Source organism: Tachyglossus aculeatus, chromosome 5, assembly GCF_015852505.1.
Source record: "Tachyglossus aculeatus isolate mTacAcu1 chromosome 5, mTacAcu1.pri, whole genome shotgun sequence".
Taxonomy (NCBI): Eukaryota; Metazoa; Chordata; class Mammalia; order Monotremata; family Tachyglossidae; genus Tachyglossus; species Tachyglossus aculeatus.
In genome coordinates, this window is record NC_052070.1 from 34,927,586 (window position 1) to 34,945,898 (window position 18,313).

Below are 18,313 nucleotides of genomic sequence, written 5' to 3' on the forward strand. Positions count from 1 at the left end.
AAATCCGACTGATTGATTGACTGATCATCTTCGACCCCGGTGGCCGGCTCTATTAAGAGGAAGCGTGAATATGTATATATGGTTGTACATATTTATTGCTCTATTTATTTATTTATTTTACTTGTACATATCTATCCTATTTATTTTATTTTGTTGGTATGTTTGGTTTTGTTCTCTGTCTCCCCCTTTTAGACTGTGAGCCCACTGTTGGGTAGGGACTGTCTCTATGTGTTGCCAATTTGTACTTCCCAAGCGCTTAGTACAGTGCTCTGCACATAGTAAGCGCTCAATAAATACGATTGATGATGATGATGATGAATACGGAGGTGACTTTTAACGGCATTCACCATCTCTCGACGTTGCCAACTCGTACTTCCCAAGCGCTGAGTCCAGTGCTCTGCACACAGTAAGCGCTCAATAAATACGACTGAATGAATGAAAGAATGAATCAAAGGCCGACAGACCGGTTGGTAAGATGCCTGAAGAGGTCGAGTATCAATCAATCAATCGTATTTATCGAGTGCTTACCGTGTGCAGAGCACTGGACTCAGCGCTTGGGAAGTACAAGTTGGCAACATTTTTCACATGGAAAATGTCACAAGGAAAATGCAACTCACTTAGCGGAATTATTTAATGAACTGATCTGTTTCTAAAAATCCCCGTGGGGCCCGGAGGAGTCCTGTGATCATCTCCGTCTTGAGCCCGGGGCCGAAGGCTCCGTACGAGCCGCTGTCGGACGTGAGCGGCGAAGGAGCTACGCCACTCCTTTTCCCTTCTCCCGGATTATCGGCCGGCCTTCCGGGGAAGCCACGTTCAGGTAAGCCGCCTCGGAATGTGGGGATTCCAAGGCGGACAGAGAAGTCTTCGAGCTTCCCGTCGGTCCTTCCGACCTGGGTTCTTCAATCGCTTTAAGGCCCTTAATGGGTTCTATCAAACCTGGTGCTGAAAAACTGCAAGAGAACAGGAAAGACGTTCTTAGCGAGAGAGCATTTTTCTCTAGACCAGCACGGTTCAAACTTTCCTTTTTTTTTTTTTTAATGGCATTTATTAAGCGCTGACTATGTGCAAAGCACTGGACTCTCCTCTCGAGAGTCCTTCTTGGATGATACTCCGGTCCTCACTGGGGACAGGCCCAGAATGAGAAGCGGATCGACCATGAGAAGCAGTGTGGTCCAATGGATAAAGCTTAGGCCTGGGATTAAAGGTGGCTTCTTATCCTGACTCCCCCTTCTAACTTGTACTTCCCAAGCGCTTAGTACAGTGCTCTGCACACAGTAAGCGCTCAATAAATACGACTGATTGATTGATTGCGCCACTTGCCCGCGGTGTGACCTTGGGCCGATCCCGTGACCTCTCTGTGCCTCAATTTCCTCAACGGCAAAATGGGACTTCGATACCTGTTCCTCCCTCCTTCTCGGACCGCGAGCCCCATGTGGGACGGGGACTGTGCCCGACCTTGTCTCTCCCCTTGCTCAGAACTGCGCTTGACACATAGTAAGCGCTTCATCAATACCATAAAATCAAATTAGAGCAACAGAGGCTGAAAAGTCAACAGCTCTTTTATACAGAAGAGCCCCAGTGAGCAAAACAGACCAATCAATCGTATTTATCGAGCGCTTACTATGTGCAGAACACCGTCCTAAGCGCTTGGGACAATATAACACAGTCGGTAGACACGCTCCCTGCCCGCAACGAGCACTCTTGTCCTTCCTTGGGAATGCAGACGGCCTGGCGGTTTGCCTAAAGGGCTTAAGGCTACGAGATCCGCCGCCGACCGCAACGCGGCGTTGGACAAATCCGGACGGTCGGAAAACGAAGGACATTTTCCACGTTTTAGCTCTGGAAAATTTTGGAGATCAGCTGGAGTTCTCTGGGGTCGTCAGTTCCGCAGGAAGCCAAGCTCAAGACTCGCGTCCGCTGATTCTCTCCGCCGCGTGTCGGGACCCGGCGTCGGTTCCGCACCCGAAGGGCGGGAGATTGTGGAAATCCAAGAATCCTGCCTGCCAGGACCCTGATATGGACGCCACCATTTTTCCACCCTGTCAGCTTGGGCTCCCTCGCCACTCTACTAACCTGGAAACTGGAGGAAGAGGCAAATTCTTACTGAACAGCTGGCAGCCAGAGGACACACTCAGAGTTATCTCCTGGGAAGACAGAATGCAGTGAGATCAGCAAGATGAAGAGCGCTTCGCTTGGGGCTCCTGTCCCCGTCCTCCGGTTTCGCCCATCGCTGGGAAACTCCGGCCTGGGACAATTTCTCGGAGTGGAGGGGGCGGGGGCGGACCCGAGGACTTGGATGGATGTTTCGTTCTGACGACTGGACACCTGTCTCCATGTTTTGTTTTGCTGTCTGTCTCCCTCTTCTAGACTGTGAGCCCGCTGTTGGGTAGGGACCGTCTCTAGATGTTGCCCGTTTGTTCTTCCCAAGCGCTTAGTACAGTGCTCTGCACACAGTAAGCACGCAATAAATACGACTGAATGAATGAATGAATGTATGGATGTTTCATTCTGATGACCGGACACCTGTCTCCATGTTTGGTTTTGTTGTCTGTCTCCCCGTTCTAGCCTGTGAGCCCGCTGTTGGGTAGGGACCGTCTCTCTATGTAGCCAACTTGGACTTCTCAAGCACTTAGAACAGGGCTCTGCACACACTAAGCGCTCAATAAGCTTCCCCCCACCCCTCAACTTACCTCCTTCCCCTCCCCACAGCACCTATATATATGTATATATGTTTGTACAGATTTATTACTCTATTTTACTTGCACATATTTATTCTATTTATTTTATTTTGTTAATATGTTTTGTTTTGTTGTCTGTCTCCCCCTTCTAGACTGTGAGCCCGCTGTTGGTTCGGGACCATCTCTAGATGTTGCCGTCTTGTACTTCTCAAGCACTTAGTACAGGGCTCTGCACACACTAAGCGTTCAATAAGCTCCCCCACATCCCCCCGCCTTACCTCCTTCCCCTCCCCACAGCACCTATATATATGTATATATGTTTGTACAGATTTATTACTCTATTTTACTTGCACATATTTATTCTATTTATTTTATTTTGTTAATATGTTTGGTTTTGTTGTCTGTCTCCCCCTTCTAGACTGTGAGCCCGTTGTTGGGTAGGGACCGTCTCTATGTGTTGCCGACTTGTACTTCCCAAGCACTTAGTACAGGGCTCTGCACACACTAACCGCTCAATAAGCTCCCCCCCACCCCCCCACCTTACCTCCTTCCCCTCCCCACAGCACCTATATATATGTATCTATGTTTGTACCTATTTATTACTCTATTTTACTTGCACATATTTATTCTATTTATTTTATTTTGTTACTATGTTTTGTTTTGTTGTCTGTCTCCCCCTTCTAGACTGTGAGCCCGTTGTTGGGTAGGGACTGTCTCTAGATGTTGCTGACTTGTACTTCCCAAGCTCTTAGTACAGGGCTCTGCACACACTAAGCGCTCAATAAGCTCCCCCCATCCCCCCACCTTACCTCCTTCCCCTCCCCACAGCACCTATATTTATGTATCTATGTTTATACATATTTATTACTCTATTTTACTTGCACGTATTTATTCTATTTATTTTATTTTGTTAATATGTTTTGTTTTGTTCTCTGTCTCCCCCTTCTAGACCGTGAACCCGCTGTTGGGTAGGGACCGTCTCTATAGGTTGCCAATTTGTACTTCCCAAGCACTTAGTCCAGTGCTCTGCACACAGTAAGCACTCAATAAATACGATTGAATGAATGAATGAATGTTTCTAGGACCCCCAGGGGAGCAAGTTGGCGGTGGGTCAATCATCAATCATCATCGATTGATGATGATGATGGGTCTGAATTCGGAGTCAATCAAGCAATCAATCCACCATATTTATTGAGCGCTTACTGTGTGCAGAGCACTGTACTAAGCGCTTGGGAAGTACAAGTTGGCAACATATAGAGACGGTCCCTACCCAACAGTGGGCTCACAGTGGCCCCTCTTGCGGGGGGAGAAATGTTAACAGAGGTCCTCCTTAAGGTCAGGGATCCTAAAGCCTGGAGGCCTTCCCAGACTGAGCCCCTTCCTTCCTCTTCCCCTCGTCCCCCTCTCCATCCCCCCCATCTTACCTCCTTCCCTTCCCCACAGCACCTGTATATATGTAGATATGATTGTACATATTTATTACTCTATTTATTTATTTATTTATTTATTTATTTTTTATTTATTTATTTATTTATTTTACTTGTACATATCCATTCTATTTATTTTATTTTGTTAGTATGTTTGGTTTTGTTCTCTGTCTCCCCCTTTTAGACTGTGAGCCCACTGTTGGGTAGGGACTGTCTCTATATGTTGCCAACTTAGACTTCCCAAGCGCTTAGTACAGTGCTCTGCACACAGTAAGCGCTCAATAAATACGATTGATTGATGGATTAAAGCAGCTGCACCCCTAACCCGAGACAGTTCTCTCCCTCCCTGGAGGGGTAATGGCTTGCGCTCCAGATTGCCTCAGGAACAGGGCAGTGGGGAAACCCCATGTAGCCTCCTTTCGTCCACTTCCGTTAGTTTTTTCATTCATTTGTTTAATCGTATTTATTGAGCACTTACTGTGCGCAGTGCACTGTACTAAATGCTTGGGAAGTACAAGTCAGCAACATCAAGTCGGAGAAGTAGCGTGGCTCAGTGGAAATGAGCCCGGGCGTTGGAGTCAGAGGTCATGGGTTCAAATCCCCGCTCGGCCAATTGTCAACTGTGGGACTTTGGGCAAGTCACATAGGAAGCGCTTAATAAATGCCATCATTATTTATTTATTTATTATTTATCTAGAGATGGCCCCTTCCCAACAACAGGCTCGGAGTCGAGAAGGGGGAGACAGACAACAAAACAAAACATATAAACCAAATAAAATAAATAGAATAAATATGTACAAATAAAAAATAGAGTAATAAATCTGTACAAACATATATACATATATACAGGTACTGTGGGGAGGGGAAGGAGGAAAGGTGGGGGGGATGGAGAGGGGGTGTGGGGGAGGTCCTTCTTATTCACAAGCCCGTGTCCTACCCACTAAGCCACGCTACTTCCTCTTCTATCATATTCTCCCAAGGGCTTAGCACAATGCTCTGCACACAGTAAGCGCTCAATAAACGCCAAAGCGCTCAATAAATATGATTGAATGAATGAATGAATGAATGAATGAATGAATACCATTGATTGTTTTCCACCATCCAAAAGCTCAAAGAGCTGAGGCTGATGCCCCTGATGGCGCTCTGTCCCTGGGAGACCTTAAACTACTTTCTTTATTCCCTTCCTCAGGAAGATCCAGGACTTGCTACGGGGGATCAGAGTGGGATCGGCGCAGCCCCGCCAACCATTTCCTTCGTGGACTTCAGCGAGCCACTTTTCCTCCAGGAGCTTGACTGTACTCACGTGTAAGACGGGACCGATCGCGGCCCAATTCCTACCTCACAAGAACATCGAGGACGAAAATCATCATCATCAATTGTATTTATTGAGCGCTTACTGTGTGCAGAGCACTGTACTAAGCGCTTGGGAAGTACAAGTTGAAAATGGAATTCTCCTCAGGGGGCCAAACTGCTCGGAAGAACGGGACGGTTCCCGAGGGGGCCGTGTCATTGTGGATGGCAGTGGCGGGGCTGGGGGGACGACGACTGTTCCGTCGGAGTCAGATGCGGCTCGTTGTGGGCAGGGAATGTGTCTGTTTATCGTTGTACCGAACTCTCCCAAGCGTTTAGTACAGTGCTCTGTGCACAGTAAGCGCTCAATAAACGCGACTGAACAAATGAATGAGGGAATGGCCATTCCGAGGGCAGCTTTCTGCTCAGTTCTGGGCCGCGGTGGCAACCCTGAGCGCTCTAGCCATCGTCTCTTACCCACTCCGACCCCGCGGTGCTACACTCCAGCCCAGCCCTCAGGGATCAAGACTCCCTTTCTCCCGCAACACCCAAAATGATTTCAGGGGATGGAAAAGAATATTCGGGGAACTGAGGTTGTTGAGTTGAAGAAGACGAGACCAAGAGATGCTGAATTATATTGTTTCCAAGACTCCGAAGGGATTTTTCTGAGGACGGCCTTGACCGCCTATTCTCTCGGTCCTCCCAAGACAGCCCAAGAAGAAGCAGACCTGAATCGCAGCGGGAGAGTTTGGCTTAACATAACTTCTGTGAGGGTTGAATGTCGGAACAGGGGGAAGCCTATTCAAGGAGTTCTTTTTCCAAAGACGAGAAAACCACCTGCCCTAGATGGCTGGGGTAGCCACCGGCCGAGAAGCAAAGTGACAAATGGCTGTTTTAAGGCCTTTCCCGGACTCTCCATCCACAGCTGACTGGGGCCTGGAGGTAGAAAGGCATGGTGTGCGTGGAACTGGGGGAGAACTGGTAGAACTGGGGATGAAGAGGTTCGCGAAGGAGGGTAGTCCTTTCCTTCCGCTTGGAAACGGGAGCTGTTAATAATAATAATAATGATGGTATTTGTTAAGCGCTTACTATGTGCAAAGCACTGTTCGAAGCGCTGGAGAGGTTGCAAGGTCATCAGGTTGTCCCACCGTTGGGGGGGCTCACAGTTTTAATCCCCATTCTACAGATGAGGTAACTGAGGCCCAGAGAAGTGAGGTGACTTGCCCGAAGTCAACCAGCTGACAGCTGGCGGAGCCGGGATTTGAACCCATGGCCTCTGACTCCAAAGCCCGGGCTCTTTCCACTGAGCCACGCTGCTTCTCATGGCCACGCTGCTTCTCCAAGCCACGCTGCCCATATGAGAGACCTCTTCAGTCTCTGTCACCGAGTGGCCACGTGTACAGTGCTCTGTGCACAGTAAGCGCTCAATAAATGCTACTGAATAAATGAATGAGGGAATGGCCATTCCGAGGGCAGCTTTCTGCTCAGTTCTGGGCCGCGGTGGCAACCCTGAGCGCTCTAGCCCACGGCCGGGTGCTTTGTCTGAAATCCAGCAGCTCACCCAGGGCTCAGCACAGCGCACTGCATCCAGTTCATTCATTCAGTCGTATTTACTGAGCGCTTCCTGTGTGCAGAGCACTGGGCTAAGCGCTTGGGAAGTACATGTTGGCAACATATAGAGACGGTCCCTATCCAACAGCGGGCTCACAAGTTGGCCCCCCATAAATGTTATTACCCTTGTTACTACTCCCAAGCTGGTCTTCCTACAGTTTTTACTTTCCACTGATCCCGAGCTATGTCAGACTGTGAGAAATTGTTTTTTTTCCCTGCCCCGACAGCGTTTCTTTCATCCACTCGGCCTGAGGTTGCCTTGCTTGAGGTCACCTCAATTCAGCTGGGCAAACAGAAGCAGCTAAGCTCCCGTGGCTTCCCAAGACTTACAAATGACCGGTGAAGGGGGGATGCAGGGAGGTGGATGTCAACGCAGAAAATCTTCTTCACTGAGGCCAGGGGGGGATCTGTCCCCATCCTGCCTTGTAACACTGATAATAATAATAGAATAACGATGGTAATTTGTTAAGCGCTTACTGATGTGGCCAGAATGTAATGCTGAGGAAACTCCTCTATAAGCCATATCTGACCAACCTTGGAGGATCACAAAATCTCACAGTCATTTAGAAAGCGTGACAAGGTGACTGCGTCATAGACCTTTATCTTAGTCTTGAACCTGTTGACAGAATACTCAGGGCAAACTGGCTTTTTGGATTATTCTTCTAACGGTAGAATCGCTCCAAACCGGTTACGCTCCAGAAGTCAGCATCATCGTCCCCTTTCAATCAATCAATCGATCAATCAGTGGCCTTTATCGAGCATTTAGTATCCACAGAGCACTGTACTAAGCGGTTGGGAGAGTACAATAGAATAGCTTTAGCAGACACGTCCCCTGCCCATAACGACCTGACAGTCTAGAGGAGGAGACAGCTGATAATACGAACAAATCATTTATAATATATAATTTAAAGACAGGTACCTAAGTGCTGTGAGGCTTGGGGCGGGGAGAATATCAAATATCCAAAGGCCGCAGACCCAGGTGCACGGGCTTTGTAAACTGAATCACGGATCCCAGCGTGGAGCCCAAAACAGGCTAGGCAAGAGGGTAGGCCTCGGAAATGCGTAAAAGTGGCTCATCATCATTATCATCATCATCAATCGTATTTATTGAGCGCTTACTGTGTGCAGAGCACTGTACTAAGCGCTTGGGAAGTACAAGTTGGCAACATATAGAGACGGTCCCTACCCAACAGTGGGCTTACAGTCTAAAAGAGGCTCATTCCTCACTGAAGTCATCTAAGCCAACACCTGCAGGGTGTCCAAACCCTAAAGCTAACTTCTGTGTTGTACTCTCCCAAGTGTTTGGTAGCACTCAGTATGTGCTCCATAAATACCACTGACTGACTGACGGACGGCTAAATGTTGGAAGGGGGAACAGGTGTGCTTGGCTACCTCAACTGACACCATCTTAAGTCCCTAAGTAGGCTTCTGCTGAGGTGACGGTCACCAGAGAGGAATCCAGAGCCTTTCTCCAGGGGCGAAGACGAAGGCATTTTTCGCTCAGTAGGAGTTTGGACCTCGGCGGTCACCAGACCCCAGTGTTCCCTTACGGTGAGGTGGGGCGTGGGGATGATCCCGCCGGAGGCAGGACCGTTGCAAGGAATGAAGAGAAGACGGCGGGCTCAAGGCTGGAGAGGCGTGCAGGGTCACTGCCTTTCTTACCTCCACGCTGGAAGAATGGATGTTCCTTAAAACGCGTTCCAGGAGGCTGACCTGCTGGCTGAGCCGGAGGGTGACGTCGTGCAGTCGCTTGTTCTCTTCGTCCAGGAACAAGACTCTAGTGGCAGTACAAACCAAGGCCGCAGTTAAAGCTGTTACAGACACGGTCTTTTGAGCCCTACCTCCTCCCGTTACTTGACTGCTACTTGATTGGTATTTGTTAACCCTGGGCTTCAAGGCTGTCCATCCCCTCGCCCCCTCCTAACTCCCCTCCCTTCTCTCCTTCTCCAGCGCAGCCCGCACCCTCCGCTCCTCGGCCGCCGCTAATCTCCTCACCGTTAGGCCTCGTTCTCGCCTGTCCCGCCATCGACTCCCGGCCCACGTCCTCCCCCGGGCCCGGAATGCCCTCCCTCTGCCCATAATAATAATAATAATAATAATGGCATTTATTAAGCACTTACTATGTGCAAAGCACTGTTCTAAGCACTGGGGAGATTACAAGGTGATCAGGTTGTCCCACGGGGGGCTCACAGTCTTAATCCTCATTTTACAGATGAGGGAACTGAGGCCCAGAGAAGTGAAGTGACTTGCCCAAAGTCACACAGCTGACAACTGGCAGAGCTGGGATTTGAACCCATGACCTCTGACACCAAATCCCGTACTCTTCCCACTGAGCCACGCTGCTTCTCTGAGCCATGCTGCTTCTCTGCCAAGCTAGCTCTCTTCCTCCCTTCAAGGCCCTGCTGAGAGCTCACCTCCTCCAGGAGGCCTTCCCACACTGAGCCCCTTCCCCACAGCACCTGTATATATGTATATATGTTTGTACATATTTATTACTCTATTTATTTATTTATTTTGCTTGTACATATCTATCCTATTTATTTTATTTTGTTAGTATGTTTGGTTTTGTTCTCTGTCTCCCCCTTTTAGACTGTGAGCCCACTGTTGGGTAGGGACTGTCTCTAGATGTTGCCAATTTGTACTTCCCAAGCGCTTAGTACAGTGCTCTGCACATAGTAAGCGCTCAATAAATACGATTGATGGTGATGTTAAGCGCATACTACGTGTCAAGCACTGTTCTAAGCGCCGGGGTAGGTTCCGGTCGATCAGATTGAACGCAGTCCCTGTTCCACACGGGGCTCGCAGTCTGATTAGGCTATATATGACATCTGTTACCATGACACTGGCGATCTTTGGGATCCTCCTGACGTAACCGGCCTTGTCCAGTCTCAGGTTCATCTCCCCAAGGGCAAAGGGAGTGCCTTTCCATTATTCATTCATTCATTCATTCATTCATTCAATCGTATTTATTGAGCGCTTACTGTGTGCAGAGCACTGGACTAAGCGCTTGGGAAGTACAAGTTGGCAACCTATAGAGACGGTCCCTACCCACCAACGGGCTCACAGTCTAGAAGGGGGAGACGGACAACAACACAAAACATGTGGACAGGTGTCAAGTCATCAGAATAAATAGAAGTAAAACTAGATGCACATCATTAACAAAGATGCACATCATTAACAAATAACGATCAATATTAATTGATATTAATCAATTAATATTATTACATTAAATTAAATTATATAATTATTATTATATCAATAATATTATATTAATAATATTATTATCAATATTAATTGATTGATATTATTAATATTACGATCACTATTATGTTTATGATTACGGTGTTTGTTAAACGCTTACTGCGCGTCAAGCGCTGTTCTTAGCGCTGGGGAAGATAAAAGCTAATCGGGTCGGCCACAGTTCCTGTCCCACATGGGGCTCACATTCTAAGTAGAAGGGAGAACAGGAATTGAATCCCCATTTTACGGCGGAGAAAACTGCGGCACAGAGAAGTGAAGTGACTTGCCCAAGGTCCTACAGCAAGCAATTGGCGGAGCCACTGGCAGGACGCTAACACTCAGAGTGATGGGCGTCTCATGCAGGAGCTCTGCCCCTCGGCCGGGGGGCCAAGCTGAACATCATCATCATCATCATCATCAATCGTATTTATTGAGCGCTTACTATGTGCAGAGCACTGTACTAAGCGCTTGGGAAGTACAAATTGGCAACATATAGAGACAGTCCCTACCCAACAGTGGGCTCACGGTCTAAAAGGGGGAGACAGAGAACAAAACCAAACATACTAACAAAATAAAATAAATATAATAGATATGTACAAATAAAATAAATAAATAAATAAATAAATAGAGCAAAAAATATATACAAACATATCTACATATATACAGTTGCTGTGGGGAAGGGAAGGAGGTAAGATGGGGGGGATGGAGAGGGGGACAAGGGGGACAAGCGCTGAGTCCAGTGCTCTGCACACAGTAAGCGCTCAATAAATACAACTGAATGAATGAATGAATGCTCTGCCTGCAGTAAGCGCTCAATAAGTTCATTCATTCAATTGTATTTACTGAGCGCTTCCTGTGGGCAGAGACTGACTGATTACGATCGACTGACTGGAGAACTGGCTTCTTACCTTTCCCGATTAGCTAGGGAAAGTCATAACATTAAAACGCCGTAAAAGCTAAGTCAGTGTTAGGAAACGCTGTATGCGCCCTGAGAGGGTCAATGAGAAATAACTCACGAAGATTCATTCATTCAATCGTATTTATTGAGCGCTTACTGTGTGCAGAGCTCTGTACTAAGCGCTTGGGAAGTACAAGTTGGCAACAGATAGAGAACGGTCCCTATCCAACAACAAGCTCACAGTCTAGAAGGTAATGATAATGATGGCCTTTATTAAGCGCTTACTACGTGCAAAGCACTGTTCTAAGCGCTGGGGAGGTTACAAGGCGATCAGGTTGTCCCACGGGGGGCTCACGGTCTTAATCCCTATTTTACAGATGAGGGAACTGAGGCCCAGAGAAGTGAAGTGACTTGCCCGAAGTCACACAGCTGGCAACTGGCGGAGCCAGGATTTTAACCCATGACCTCCGACTCCAAAGCCCGAGCTGTTTCCACTGAGCCACGCCGCTTCTCTAAGTGAAGCCTGACAGCAAATATTACAAAAGCAGGCAATTCAGACATCTTTCTTCTACTCAGAGATGAAAGTTACCCTCACCTGTTTTGGATAGACGTTATTATCAATTTGCTGTCTTTTGCGACTTCTTCCTGAACGCTGAGCTCTTCTGAGAGTTTCCAGTTTTCCCGGAGTAGGGTCTCATTCTTGGCGATGATTTGGGAGTGAAATTCCTCTCCCTGGGGAGGAGAAAGCCCCTGGGTTAGCCAACATTTCACCACCTAAAAGGGCCGAGGGACGCTCGCAAGCCACGGTTCCTTGAGATCTTGAGGTCCCACTTGGGCCGTCTCTCAACGGGTTGCGCAGCCCCAGCCCTTTGACGGCAAAGGGAAAAAAAATCAGAATCCATGGAACCAGACAAGAGTAGCAATATTTTCCTTTCTAGGAAGCTAACGGGATTTCTGGGAGTGAAACAGATGCGCGTTCCATAACAACAGACCTTTCCCAAGAGCTCGATGCATCTGGAACTTCTCACCTTCCCTCTTTCCTTACTTTTTCATCACAGGGAACAACGTCACCCTCTCCATCCGAAGCCACACTCATCCGACCTGCGTACTCTCAAAATATTAATTTATACCGATTCGCCCGACGAATCGGTCAATCCGCCAGCGGTATTTATTGTACCTTGCCCTTGGGAGACTACAATCCGAGTTTGTTGAAATGTTCCCTGCCCACAACAAGTTTGCCATCTGGAAGCCGGAGGCAGACCTTAATATAAATAGAAGAAGAAAAGCAGTGTGGCCTAGTGGATAGAGCCCGGGCCTGGTAGCCGAAAGGACCTGGGTTCGAATCCCGGCTCCGTCACACGCCTGATGTGTGACCTCGGGCAAGTCACCTCGCTGTGCCTCAACTACCTCATATGCAAAATGGGGATAAGAGTGTGAGCCCCATGTGGGCCAGGGACTGTGTCCGAACTGATTTACTTGTATCTACCCCAGCACTTAGAACAGTGCCAGGCGTATAATAAGCCCTTAACGTGTACCACGATGTAAAATAATATTTAGTACAGTGCCCGGCACATAATAGCAACGAACAAATACCGTGAAAATTAAATTAATTAATAAATAAATTATAGACGTGCACATATGTGCTGTGAGACTGAATATCAGGTGTTTCGGGGGTACAGATCCAAGTGCCTAGATGGCACAGAAGCGAGAGGGAGTCAGGAAAAAAGACGGCTGATTTGGGGAAGTTCTCTTGGAGGAGATACAATGATAATATCATCATCATCATCATCAATCGTATTTATTGAGCGCTTACTGTGTGCAGAGCACTGTACTAAGCGCTTGGGAAGTACAATTTGGCAACATATAGAGACAGTCCCTACCCAATAGTGGGCTCACAGTCTAAAATCATAATAATAATGATGATGGTATTTGTTAAGTGCTTATTATGTGCAAAGCACTGTTCTAAGCTCTGGGGAGGTTACAAGGTGATCAGGTTGTCCCACCGAGGGCTCACAGCCTTAATCTCCATTTTACAGATGAGGGAACTGAGGCCCAGAGAAGTGAAGTGACTTGCCCAAAGTCATACAGCTGACAGTTGACGGAGCTGGGATTTGAACCCATGACCTCTGACTCCAAAGCCTGGGCTCTTTCCACTGAGCCACACTGCTTCTCGTGGCCTTATCGCACTTTATCGTGGCTTATCGTACAACCATAATGGCTTTGAAGGTAGGGAGAGGGTATTCCAGGACAGAGAGAGGATAGTAACTGTGGTATCTGTTAAGCGCTTACTAATGATGGCATTTATTAAGCGCTTACTATGTGCAAAGCACTGTTCTAAGCACTGGGGAGGTTACAAGGTGATCAGGTTGTCCCACGGGGGGCTCACAGTCTTCATCCCCATTTTACAGATGAGGTAACTGAGGCCCAGAGAAGTTAAGTGACTTGCCCAAAGTCACACAGCTGACAATTGGCGGAGCTGGGATTTGAACCCATGACCTCTGACTCCAAAGCCCGGGCTCGTTCCACTGAGCCACGCTGCTTCTCTTACTTGGGCGCCAGGCACTGTAATAAGTGCTGGGTTCAAGCAAATGGGGTTCATTCATTCATTCAATCGTATTTATTGAGCGCTTACTGTGTGCAGAGCACTGTACTAAGCACTTGGGAAGTACAAGTTGGCAACATATAGAGACGGTCCCTACCCAACAGTGGGCTCACAGTCTAGAAGGGGGAGGTTGACACACCACCTTGTCCCACATGGGGTCACAGACGCAATCCCTAGTTTCCAGATGAGGTAACTGAGACCCAGAGAAGGGAAGTGACTGGCCCAAGGTCACCAAGCAGACAAGTGGCAGAGCCAGGATTAGAATTCAGGCCCTTCTGACACCCAGACCCGAGCTCTAGCCACTAGGCCATGCTGATTACTGCATCAGCCTCCTCTCTGATCTCCCATCCTCCTGTCTCTCCCCACTTCAATCTATACTTCACGCCGCTGCCCGGATCATCACTGTGCAGAAATGCCCTGGGCATGTTACTCCCCTCCTCAAAAATCTCCAGTGGCTACCAATCAATCTGCACATCGGGCAGAAACTCCTCACCCTGGGCTTCCAGGCTGTCCATCCATCCCCTCGCCCCCTCCTACCTCACCTGCCTTCTGTCCTTCTCCAGCCCAGCCCGCACCCTCCGCTCCTCCACCGCTAATCTCCTCACCGTACCTCGCTCTCGCCCGTCCCGCCATCGACCCCTGGCCCACGTCCTCCCCCGGGCCTGGAATGCCCCCAATCCCTCTGCCCCTCCGCCAAGCTCGCTCTCTTCCTCCCTTCAAGGCCCTACTGAGAGCTCCCCTCCTCCAGGAGGCCTTCCCAGACTGAGCCCCTTCCTTCCTCTCCCCCTCATCCTCCTCTCCATCCCTCCGTCTTACCTCCTTCCCTTCCCCGCAGCACCTGTACATATGTTAGTACAGATTAATTACTCTATTTTACTTGTACATATTTACTATTCTATTTATTTTATTTTGTTAATTTGTTTTGTTTTGTTGTCTCTCTCCCCCTTATAGACCCTGAGCCCGTTGTTGGGTAGGGACCGTCTCTATATGTTGCCAACTTGTACTTTCCAAGCGCTTAGTGCAGTGCTCTGCACACAGTAAGCGCTCAATAAATACGATTGAATGAATGAATATGTTGCCAACTTGTACTTCCCAAGCGCTTAGTGCAGTGCTCTGCACACAGTAAGCGCTCAATAAATACGATTGAATGAATGAATGAATATGTTGCCAACCTGTACTTCCCAAGCGCTTAGTGCAGTGCTCTGCACACAGTAAGCACTCAATAGATACAATTGAATGAATGAATATGTTGCCAACTTGTACTTCCCAAGCGCTTAGTGCAGTGCTCTGCACACAGTAAGCGCTCAATAAATACGATTGAATGAATGAATGAATATGTTGCCAACTTGTACTTCCCAAGAGCTTAGTGCAGTGGTCTGCACACAGTAAGCACTCAATCAATACAATTGAATCATCATCATAATCATCAATCATATTTATTGAGCGCTTACTATGTGCAGAGCACTGTACTAAGCGCTTGGGAAGTACAAATTGGCAACATATAGAGACAGTCCCTACCCAACAGTGGGATTGAATGAATGAATGAATGAATATGTTGCCAACTTGTACTTCCCAAGTGCTTAGTACAGTGCTCTGCACACAGTAAGCGCTCAATAAATACAATTGAATGAATGAATAAATGAATATGTTGCCAACTTGTACTTCCCAAGAGCTTAGTGCAGTGCTCTGCACACTGTAAGCGCTCAATAAATACGATTGAATGAATGAATATGTTCCCAACTTGTACTTCCCAAGCGCTTAGTGCAGTGCTCTGCACACAGTAAGCGCTCAATAAATACGATTGAATGAATGCTTCCAAAATGAGGTACCCTGGAGGATGTGGGAAAGGGGTTAGCGGCAGGACAGATGAGATTGAGGCACCACGACTAAGAGGGTAAAGAGGAGCCATGAATGTGGGCCGGCCTGTAGCGGGAGATCGGTGCAATAAAGTGGTACTTCCCAAGCGCTTAGTACAGTGCTCTGCACACAGTAAGCGCTCAATTAATACGATTGAACACATCTATTCTATTTATTTTATTTTGTTAGTATGTTTGGTTTTGTTCTCTGTCTCCCCCTTTTAGACTGTGAGCCCACTGTTGGGTAGGGACCGTCTCTATATGTTGCCAACTTGTACTTCCCAAGCGCTTAGTACAGTGCTCTGCACACAGTAAGCGCTCAATAAATACGATTGATGATGATGATGATGATGACGGTGTGCTTGAAAATTCACGGTGAAGGGTTTCTGTTTGGTGGCTGGGCAACCGCTGGACGTTCTTGAGGACTGGGGAGGCGGGGAATGAACATGTTTGTAGAAAAATGATCCGGGCAGCGCTTAGTACAGTGCTCTGCACACAGTAAGCGCTCAATAAATACGATTGATTGATTGATTGATTCTCACCATTGATTGATTCTCACCTTTTCCAGCTGTTTCCGCATTATCTCGATTTCGTGTTCAAGCCGCTTGATCGTGTCGTCTCTTCGTCTCACTTCATGGGCGAAATTCTCCTTGGCTCTGCGCACCTTGGCTTTTAGGTGGAGTTGCTTTTCGTTATATTTTCTGTGACAATAGACCCACCCCCGCCGCCACACACAGACACACACAATACAACACAACTGTTTCAGTCTAGTCAAATGATACCGGGGTGGGAGGGGGGCGCGGAAATCAAGGAAAAACTCTGGAAAAGTCTGGCCCGGGCTTAGGAAACGCGTAGCAGGAGGCAGGACTCCCAGGAAGGTCAGACTCTAGTCGAAAGTGACCGTAGGTCTGGTTTTAATTGTGAAGATCACAATCACTCAATCAATTAATGGTATTTAATGAGGGTTTACTGTGTGCTGAGCAATCAATCAATCAATCGTATTTATTGAGCGCTTACTGTGTGCAGAGCACTGGACTAAGCGCTTGGGAAGTCCAAGTTGGCAACATAGAGAGACGGTCCCTCTATGTAATAATGATGTATAATAATAATGTATAATATAGAATATAATAATAATAATAATGCTAGTAATAATAATTATAGTACTTGTTAAGTGCGTACTATGTGCCAAGCACTGTTCTAAGCACTGAGGTAGATACAAGATAACAGGTTGGACATAGTCCCTGTCCCATATGGGGCTCACAGTCTTAATCCCCATTCTACAGATGAGGTAACTGAGGCACAAATGAGTGAAGTGGCTTGTCCAAGGTGAGCCCACTGTTGGGTAGGGACCGTCTCTATATGTTGCCAACTTCTACTTCCCAAGCGCTCAGTACAGTGCTCTGCACACAGTACGCACTCAATAAATACGATTGAATGACTGACTGAATGAATAGAAGAAGCAGCATGGCTCAGTGGAAAGAGCCCGGGCTTTGGAGTCAGAGGTCGTGGGTTCAAATCCCGGCTCCGCCAATTGTCAGCTGTGTGACTTGGGGCAAGTCACTTCACTTCTCTGGGCCTCAGTTCCCTCAGCTGTAAAATGGGGATGAAGACTGTGAGCCCCCCGTGGGACAACCTGATCACCTTGTAACCTCCCCGGCGCTTAGAACAGTGCTTTGCACATAGTAAGAGTGTAATAAATGCCATTATTATTATTATCTACATAATAATAATATGTTGTTATTATTATTATCATCTACGGTGACCTAAGGCCTTCCTTTCCTGGTGGGAGGCCGGTGACAGGAACCGGGACTGTGGGCTCTGAGCCACGAGGAGCAGGAAGTCCGCTCCTTACTTTCCCAGCACTTAGTACAGTGTTCTGCACACAGTAAGCGCTCCATAAATACAACTGAATTACAAATAAACACAACTATTACTCTATTTATCACTCTATTTTATTTGTACATATTTATTCTATTTATTTTATTTTGTTAATATGTTTGGTTCTGTTGTCCGTCTCCCCCTTCTAGACCGTGAGCCCGCTGTTGGGCAGGGACCGTCTCTAGATGTTGCCAACTTGGACTTCCCAATAATAATAATAATAATGATGGCATTTATTAAGCGCTTACCCTGTGCAAAGCGCTGTTCAAAGCGCTGGGGAGGTTACAAGGTGATCAGGTTGTCCCACGGGGGGGCTCACAGTCTTCATCCCCATTTTCCAGATGAGGGAACTGAGGCCCAGAGAAGTGAAGTGCCTTGCCCAAAGTCACCCAGCTGACAATTGGTGGTCAGGATTCGAACCCGTGACCTCTGACTCCAAAGCCCGGGCTCTTTCCACTGAGCCGCGCTGCTTCTCTAGCGCTCAGTCCAGTGCTCTGCACACAGTAAGCGCTCAATAAATACGATTGAATGACTGAATGAATGAATGAACTGGATGAATGAATGATTGCTCCTCTGGCCCTGCCGCCCTTTCTCTTCTTTTTATTGTCTTCATGTTCGCTTAGTGTGCTGTCAAATCTCTCCTTGGGCGTCTATCACCTGTCCCCTCTCCTACTCTCGACTTTTAGTTCGGGAGCCCCCACCCCGAGGGATAGAAACCGTGTCTAATTCCCACCTGCGGATAGTTTCCCGGTGCTTAGTCAAGTGCTCCACACACAATCAATCAATCGTCTTTTGAGCGCTTACTGTGTGCAGAGCACTGTACTAAGCGCTTG

At 47.7% G+C, this 18,313-nt stretch overlaps 1 protein-coding gene across 1 annotated transcript in view; it reads right to left on the reverse strand.

Moving 5' to 3' along the window:
* Positions 1–617: 617 nt before the first annotated feature.
* Positions 618–18,313, reverse strand: part of CCDC30 (coiled-coil domain containing 30) — a 145,734-nt gene continuing 128,038 nt past the window's right edge. The window contains exons 22-26 of the mRNA XM_038746187.1: positions 16,162–16,303; positions 11,740–11,876; positions 8,669–8,783; positions 2,074–2,144; positions 618–950 (exon numbers count right to left, since the gene is read on the reverse strand). Coding sequence (XP_038602115.1) covers positions 755–950; positions 2,074–2,144; positions 8,669–8,783; positions 11,740–11,876; positions 16,162–16,303 — 661 coding nt within the window. The 3' untranslated portion in view covers positions 618–754. The remainder of the gene's footprint in view (positions 951–2,073; positions 2,145–8,668; positions 8,784–11,739; positions 11,877–16,161; positions 16,304–18,313) is intronic.